This window comes from Gavialis gangeticus, unplaced genomic scaffold (assembly GCF_001723915.1).
Source record: "Gavialis gangeticus isolate Ggan-Ray unplaced genomic scaffold, GavGan_comp1, whole genome shotgun sequence".
NCBI lineage: Eukaryota > Metazoa > Chordata > Crocodylia > Gavialidae > Gavialis > Gavialis gangeticus.
In genome coordinates this window covers 38,506,966-38,516,356 of record NW_017729000.1, presented here as the reverse complement: position 1 = coordinate 38,516,356, position 9,391 = coordinate 38,506,966, and the positions used below count along the sequence as shown (strand labels likewise).

Here is a 9,391-nt window from a genome sequence, read left to right as displayed (position 1 = left end):
CATTTCTCAGGGTTTTTTTTTTAATATTTCAAAGTATTGCAAAAATGTATATAAATACTTTGCATAGATTTAATTAAATGAGTACCCAAATAAACCAATGCTTGATCTATGGTACTGACTATGCCTGTCTTTACCCTATACTTCAGCTCTGAAACTTTTTGGCTCTGTTTAGATAGTTAAACACAGTATCCACAGTTAACCTAACACTGTGTATACTTCGGGTCTTCAAGTTGCTGAAGCCACATAAACCCTAAGCAAGGAAAGATAGAAAAATATAAAGCCACCATTCATAGTTAATATTGCTAGAAGCCAGCCACAGATTGGTCCCCATCTATAGTATGGACAAGGTCACACATGGAACCCAATTAACTTGTCACTGTATTCATACAACTTCTACTGTACTCACTAGCAACTGTACAAACTAATTATTCCATCAATCATACTCCCTGACTTTTTGTATTCAGTTTTGGGCTTCAGATTAGCAGAAAGGTATTGCAAAAGAGAAGATGCTGCATCCAGTTCTGGGTGCTGCACTTCAAGAGGGATGTAGCTAGCATTGAGAGGGTCCAGAGGAGGGCCACTTGCATGGTCAAGGGGCAGCAGGTCAGGCCCTATGAAGAGAGGCTAAAGGGCCTGAATCTATGCAGCCTCCACAAGAGAAGGCTGAGAGGGGATCTGGTGGCCATTTGTAAACTCACCGGGGGGACCAGTGAAAATTGGATGAGGCTCTGTTCCCCCAGGCACCACTGGGGGTTACTAGGAATAACGGTGACAAATTGTTAGAGAGCAGGTTCAGGCTGGATATCAGGAGACATTACTTCATGGTTAGGGCTGCCAGGCTCTGGGATGGACTCCCAAGGGAGGTGATGCTCTCTCCTCCCCTGCGGGTCTTCAAGAGGAGGCTAGACAGAGATTTGACTGGGGTGTTATGACCCGGGTACTCATTCCTGCCCGGGACAGGGGGTTGGACCTGATGATCTGTTTAGGTCCCTTCCGACCCTAAGCACTATGATACTATGAAACTAAGGGCAAACAAGCGATTACTAGACAGCAGAAAGAAACTGATGGATGAGAAGAGTTACAGGCAGTCACAGAAGTTGAGTTCAATATAGTGATTATGAAGGGATAACTAGAAATATGTAACAATGTAAAGATATCCAATTGGTGTAAAAAACAAGGATTTTTTAGTGTGTGTAATATTAATGTTTGTATCATAGAATAAAGGGGATTACATTAAGAAAGGGAAAATTATGACAAATTCAAAAAACCCTTCAAGTCAGATGCAACTGAGGATGGAACAGTCCCTTAGGAAAAGTGGAGGAAAATCTGTTAGTTGGAATGTATTAAAACTAAATTGGTCAAAAGACCAAAAAAAAAAAAAAGCCAAAATGGACAACTCTGCAGGGTTGTGGAGTTTTACTTCATGTTAGTTTAAAGATTTATGAGCTTCATGCGTGCAATAAGACAGCTCTGGAAAAATGAAAATGTAAACCAAGGTGTGTGGAAAAAGTCATTATGAAAGCAGTTAGACATGAGTTCCATCTTCCAATAAAGTCCATCCACAGTGTCATCTTCTGCCTTCCTCAGAGAGGAAAGAGAGGGTGGAACGTGTTAATGCTTTTTTAACCCTGAACAGTGTGGGCAGTATGGGCTTCCTTTTTGAACTGTCAGCTCCAAAACACTAAGAATCTCAAGTACTATTCAACCCAGTGTAGCTACAACTAAAGGGCAATTTCATTGTTAGCCTATGTTTGTAAGTACTTGAAGAGTTACCCTCTGAACTGAAATTTGTTATCAGTGAAGGTTTTTCAAATAAAAAGCTATAAAATTATCTCAGTCTGGTATCTAGTAATAGTTACTATGAGTAAATTGGTTAATTTCCCACTCCAAGCAGAATACTACTACTGGTGAAATATCCAGTAGTAACCAATTAACACAGTGGTGATGGATTATCAGGAGCTGATAATAGGGATGGGAGGGAGGGGTGGGGGGGGGCAAGGTTTCTGGCAGGGAAATGAAACAATGCCAAATTAAACCATAGCGGTGAATTATCTCACAGGCTAATTAACTAGAGTTTACTGTATTTTTCAGTGTAACACTTTTAGGGGACTGCAGGTCTGCACAAAAGGCTGACATTCTGAGATGCAAAATTCATGCCACATAGCGTGCTGTGAAAGGGATGTTTTCTTGTACTCTCCTCTCATGGAGACTTCACAGGCCTTTTTCCTTCTTTTTTGAAGGTTCTCCACTTCTCTTTGCTTGTGGACATACAAAATGTAGGTGGGTTTGGGGATGTGACTTATCAACTCTATTTCCCCTGCTACTGCTCGCTACTTGCCCCGTCTCATTCATCCACCCACGACTGTTTCCACAGCTATCACTCTGACTTCCTCCCTCAAGGATCAGTCTATGCTCCTTCTACCAGTTAAGCCCTCCAAGCTGCCTTAGCCACCAACCCCTCTGGGCCTGCTTAGATCCTCCAACCTTTCCTTCTCTTCCCAGTACTTAAATCCACTCTTCAAATCTCCTCTTTAATTCTTATTTTGGTTACAATATCCTGCCATCATGGAACTCAACCTGATCTACTCACCTTTTTCACTAAGAAGGCCCAAAGATAAAGAAGAGTCAGACAGGTGAGGTGAAAGGGGAAGAATCATTATTGTGAGGAAAAACAGTGACTACAGAGAAATAGGGAGAGAAAACAATGAAGTAGCTATGGAAATGGTGAGAGGGCAGAAATTATGAGTAATTAACTGAAATCTAAAGCTGGAAATAAAGGAAAAAATATATCCTTTATTTCAGTTACCATGTTACTAAATACCCTGTCCCACATTGTAAAGGTGGGCAGTTGACACACACACACACACACACACGCACGCACGCACATGCACACAGTTCACACTGGGCAACCTATTTATCTGAGCAAGTGACCAACATTTTCCACTGATAAGATACAGGAAATTGCATGACAAACAATTACATTAATGTGAAAATATGGATGAAAATTTCAACAGGAAATTCAATATTATATTTCCCCAGCAGCCTGAATTTGTCTATGATGTAGTATGCATTTATCAAAATGAACAAACCACTATTAAAAAAAAAAACCCCAAAATCTTTACAAAGATCAGGTGTAACATTTTTTCAAAATGTGTGAAGTATGCAGGTATACATGGCAGAGCTATAGTGTATAGCAAACTCTATTCCTACTCAGGTCCATAAATTACCAGACCTCATCCCTGTCACTAAACCGTGACTGGATAATACTTATGCAGCACCTTGTATCAGCATGACTTTGGGAGGAAATTCTGTTTTGGGGCAAGGAAGAATAAAGTAAAATTTCTCAAGGTATCTTTTTAATGGAATGTGTTTAAAGCTCCTAGGAAGTTTGGATTAGCAGTCTCAGTAAGGAAGCTGAAAGGGGGAAGTGTAGATGAGTTAAAGGAACATGGTAAGATTAATTTATCATAACTCTGGGGTCTGTCACATGACCCCTATTATCTCATGCAGAGGGATAATGGAGCAGTTTTGCACCCTTGGCAGCAGTAGTATACAAGGCAGAAGCTACAACTGAGCTGCTAGCAATATAACAACCTAGAGAGCAGCAGCAATGCCTGCTATTTTTGCACCCTCCTGAAGTCAATACCTCAGGTTGGTTCCCTGGTTGCCTGCCTTTAATTAGGCTACCAATCTCAGGATTCAATACTTTATTGCTCAGGCTCAGGGTGGTTACCACTAGGCCTGCATATAAAATGCAGGAGAAATCATTATAATTTAATTTTAAAAATTCATTTAAACCTGGAACTTCTAAATGTTTCCTCTGGTTCTAATTATGACCTTATATCACTGAGGTATTGTTTATGTATTGACTCCATAACTATATCTGAGCATCTATCCTCATGCACAAATGTAACACTAACTTGGTACTGTACCCTTGTGTATATAAAATACCATACACTCAGACCACGTACATATGATTGTAGAAAATACACGGAACTACTTCAGAGACTACTGCTAAGAGCTTGCATAACTGCATGAGCCAGAGGAGTTTGTTCTATGTGTTATTTTACATGTCATTATTTTTACATGTTAGAAAGGTAAGGGAGTATTTACTAATATAAGTAGTTAATCTGTCATCTGGGGTGACAAGATATGCAAAAGAAAGTTCCTTTATGTAGGTATTTCCTCATTTTTTCAGGTATCGCATGGCTACATTTGCACTTAAGCAAATTTAACTCAAAAGCAACGGTCTTTTTCAGGAATCTTCACATATATACATGCACACAATACAGAGTCTAGGTGCCAGTATATCTATATGAGTATCTCATGTAAATACACAAACACCCTTCCCACCTAAATTCAAATGAAAAGGATTCATACAGATTTCACTTACATGCAGCAGGCAGAATTTTTTAAACATGTTACTGCGCTTCCTTGTTTACTTATTTAGATTCACATATAAAGGAAGTGGTAAGACTGACTAGCTGACAAGTTTTCTGAGAAGAGACCATTTTGTACTGAGAGGAAGCAGGGGCTCTCTTGAATGCTCTTACACCATAATTCAGACATAAGAAGTCAGTATTTAACAAAAGAAGATCTGGGCATGTATTAGGCAAGGAGATTATTAAACTTGCTGGAAGTGGTCTCAGACAAGAAGTCTATGCTGTTTCATCAATACTCTTGGCATGAAAATTCTGTAACCTCCTAGGAAATTAAAACTAAAATGGATTTGCGAAACATTCCTTATCGCTCAGAAGTGGCTGCTTGGAACCCAGATAACCTAGCAGAGTACTTTAAAACAGTAAGTTTCATTATGTTTTGCCCTTGAATAGTTGAAAAACAAATGACTGTAACATATCTTAAGCGTGTGTGTGTGTGTGTGTGTGTGTGTGTACACACACATATATGTAGTATGCATATATAGATATAGATATAGAACCCTGGGGAATCCCTCTTGATACCTCCTCTCAACTAGACATAACATGTAATACATCTATCTATAGATATAGATATATATGTATTACATGTTATGTCTAGTTGAGAGGAAGTATCAAGAAGGATTCCCCAGGGTTCTATCCTGGGTCTGGTATTGTTCAATATCTTCATTAATGATTTGGATGACAGGACTGAGTGCGTGCTTCACAAATTTATGGATAACACCAAGTTTTGGGTGGGATTCAGACACCCTGGAGGGCAAGGCTAGAATCCAGGATGACCTGGACAGACTGGAGAAATGGTACACAATCAGTCAGATGAAACTGAACAGGCACAAGTGTAATGTCCTACACTTGGGACAGAATAACCGCATGCACAAAATCAGACTTCATTATTGCAGGCTTCAGTAGTGCGGAGGCTTCAGTACTGCCGAGAAAGACCTGTGGATTACATTAGACCATAAGCTGAATATAAAGCAACAATGTGCTCTCCTTGCAAAAAAATCCAACAGAGTCCTGCGTTGTATAAACTGGAGTATCACCTGGAAATCAAGGGAAGGGATTCTTCCACTCTATTCAGCACTAGTGAGAGGATTTACATAAAGTATGGGTCCCACACTTCAAAAAGGACATGGACAGTTTGGAAAGAGTCCAGCACAGGGCAACAAAGTTGATCGAGGCCCTGAGAGACAAGACTTACGAGAAAAGATTGAAAAAACTAGGGTTACTTAGCCTGAAGAAGAGGAGCCTGGGGTGGGAGGGAGGGGGTGAAATTTGATCACAGTCATGAAATATCTGAAGGGTGATTATAGAGAGGATGTAAATGGGCTTTTCTCTGGGGCTGTACGGGACAGGACTTGGAGCAAGGACCTCAGATTGCAGCAGGGGAAATTTAGGTTGGAGATTAGGAGGAACTTTTTGAGTACGGGGGTGGTCAGGCTTTGAAACAGGCTACCTAGAGAAGTATGGAATCTCCATCCTTGGAAACATCAAAAGCAGGTTAGACAGACACTTGGCAGAGATAGTTTAGTCAGAGATGATCCTATTTTGTGCAGAAGTCTGGCCTAGATGGCCTTATGAGGTCCTTTCCAGCTCTACTTTCCTATGAGCCTACTCAGATGCACAGATGCACATTATTTAAAACAAGCGCAGAATCTGTGGCACAAATAATTTCAAATGATATTTTAAGAAATCAAAACATGCCCCATAAAAAAGGCCATTGTATTCTATGTTGGTCTCACAAAGGCTTTTTTAAATTCTGAAAATATATATGCTAAATTAATAGCAAAGAAACTAATAGCTTCTAAAGGAAGCAAGAAAAAAATGCTTTGTAAAGATGTCTCATTTAGTTTGGCGCTGTAAAAATTATACACTTAACATAGTAACTCTAGTTTTAAAGGTAGGAAAGTGTTAAATGTTGGTCATTTATGGTGTCTCCAGTACGCTAATTCCTGTATCTAAAAATCTTCCATTTCAGGACCCACTATGAACTTGAGTGCATTATAAAACTGTGTTATAGCCTAGAGCTCAATTTAACACTAAAGTACCTTGTGTTTCCTGGACTATAGGGAAAATCTGACAGGAACCCTGACACAAAGTGTTTCAGTATTTGTACTGTGATTTTCGGAAGCCTACAGAGTGTTAGATTCTTAAATTCATTAAGGATTTGCTACTCAGATCACTTATGCTCCTTTAAAAAGCCAGTCTGGAAATCCACATACCTAGCCTTTTAATGACCATAAAATGAAGCCTGCTTCTTTGTCAGGCAGCACACACAATCAGTTCCGTAAACTTCCTAGGGACTTTTCTTATGAATAAGTACTGCTCTGTCTAAGCAAGGGAGGCAGACTATTTGCCCTAGAGATTTATTCCAGTGCTTTCAGTAGATTTTAATTCCCAAAGACAAACACATTTTGCTGTCTCACAACAGAATGATTCATAACTATATTTCTGCTGCTTTTTTATCTAAAAATGGAAGAAAAATTATTGGAAGTTTTGATTCAAATAAAAAGGAGGGCAGCTTCAGGATCCAAGTGGACCTGTTTCTCACCCCAGTTCCCCCCACGTATCATGTTCTCAACACTATTTCTTTAAGAGACAGGGCCTTCCTCAGAATTCCTAGACAGAATTTTTTTAGCTACAGTAGCGTTTTCTGTAATACACTAGGCCCAGGGAGTGAAAGCCTCAAACCTCTCATTGCTTATGACCTCTTTCAGCTTAGCACTCTACAAAAAAATGTATAGCAAAATGGGCCAAATTCACTGCTGCTTTACATTCTGTGGAATCTTCCTGGTACTGGTGAGTTTGAACAGGGGTCATATGAGTAGGGAATTTGATTCATTCATGTTGGAACTGATATCTTTTCTCTTCCACATATTTCTTTCTCTATAGCTCTATAACGTTCCCTAATTTTTAATACACAGCATAAATATCTACCTGTCACATTTACAACAACAACAACAACAAAAATCCAAAAACTTCCATCTTAAATTATAAACCAGATTGACCTAAATGTTTCTAAGGATTTTCAAACCATATCAGCAATACCTGGTCCAGTTTCAAGTGGACACGGAACTAAGCTTGAAGAAATCTGTGCCAATTTAAGGTTGGTATCATGCAAAATTCATGGTTTCAATAGCTTTCATAGGTTGTCATTTGGGAAATTGGGGCAAGTTAGAAACTAAAATGCAAAACAAGCTTCAAGTGTAGTAGCCAAGAAACACAGATGAAAATTAAAGTAAATGTTTACAGGCCCTCCAGAGAAGTGAAACTGCTAACTTGTTGCAAAGCTTTAGTTTCAAGTGTAGTTTTCTTCTGCTTGGCTGCATGAAAAAATATAACCCAAGATCTTGAGATATTTTATATGTAATTCTTACCAAGAACTAGATTTAAATTTAGGTTCAACAGATTAATAAGGCCCCTGTACACATGCAGGTAAAGGCTCAATGGTCTCTAAGGCATGATTCATGCAATCGTGCCTCCTGTCATACCACACATGCATGGCAGGAAGCATGGTTGTGGGATTGTGCATTAGATCTTATTGAGTCTTATTGCTAGTGCAGGGGGAGCCTGAACTGGGCTCCCCCAGCACTGGCAAGAAGCAAGCCCCTGTGGTTGGGAGCTCCAGTGTAAAGATTTATTTGATATCTATACTAATTATTTGGCCAATATTACCATAGTATCTCAACATCTCACAATCTTTAATGCATTTATCTATAAAACACCCTTGGAAGAATGTGAATTATAATTTTGCCAGGCCCCACTAAGAAAGGAAGTAGTAAATAAGATATTTACTACTTGTCTGACTCTTCTTGAAGAAAAAAGAGAAACATTTATGTTTGTAAATTTTAAATGTAATATTTAACAAGGAAATGGATTTTTACTTAAAGGAAATACCTTTAGGAATATAAGTTTAAGTTCCAGGCCTACACATACTTCCTACCATTTGCCCTACACATTTAAAACCTTGAGCAGTATTACTGTAGCCAGTGTCATACTAGTAAACACTATGCCAAGGAGTAATTATTTGAGGAACTGAGTCCTTAAATTTGACAGAGTTTATATAATAGCATGCACTACTTCAAAGTGCTTTATAAGATCAGGATACAACTTCTGCAAACCCTTACATATATGAGTAATTGGAAATCACTCACAGAGGTAAAAACTCTTGCATGGGTAAGTATTTTGAGTATTAGCTCTTGTGAAGGTAGTGTTACAGGCTACCTTTAAACCATGCCATACTAAAGGCACTTAAAATGGGAGCATCCATGTATTAAAGGGTGTAAAGCTGTGCTAAGTACCCCCCAAGCATTTTAAGGTTACACCACTTTGTGTTATCTTTGAACTGTTCTATCTAGCCTGAGCTAAGGTACGGTTATGCTGCTGCAGTGAGATAAAGGCTATTTGTAGATGTGTTCAACATTTTCTAAATTGTGTTAACTGGTTTGCATCACACAGTTTGAATCAAATTAAGGGTTAATGACTGAACATTGACCATCACATCAGGAAGCACTGGTCATACACAGTCTAAACACTTAACAGTCTCTTAACAGAGGTTGGAAATAATTAGAAGGTGATAATTAGCCTGCTACAGAAGCTGTAATTGATCCGATACTTAGCTGGGTGAGGTGTTGTTGGCATATTTGACTTTATAAAGGTGTTACTTTGTGTCTGATAGTCAGGGACCCAGGTATTTTTTTGCCGTGGAAAAATGTGGTAAAACCTAGATTTTCTCATTTTAAGAAGAAAAACCTGAAGAAGAACATGGGAAAAGGTGGGTTTCCCAATTTGCAGGCTGGCAGAGGTTTCAAGCCTGCAAGCAGCTGGGGATAGTGAGAGGAGGGTGGTCAGGCAGGGGATGGCATGCGCATGTGCACATCCACACATGCATATGGCCACCCAGCAGCCTGGAGAGCAGGTCCCTGCAGGTAAGTCTGGTGGCGGGGGGGGGGGGGGGG

General features: G+C 39.4%; 1 protein-coding gene across 1 annotated transcript in view; it reads left to right on the top strand.

Moving 5' to 3' along the window:
• The first annotated feature begins 4,503 nt into the window (after window positions 1-4,503).
• LCP2 (lymphocyte cytosolic protein 2) overlaps window positions 4,504-9,391 on the top strand; it is an 81,284-nt gene continuing 76,396 nt past the window's right edge. The window contains exon 1 of the mRNA XM_019506526.1: window positions 4,504-4,801. Coding sequence (XP_019362071.1) covers window positions 4,724-4,801 — 78 coding nt within the window. The 5' untranslated portion in view covers window positions 4,504-4,723. The remainder of the gene's footprint in view (window positions 4,802-9,391) is intronic.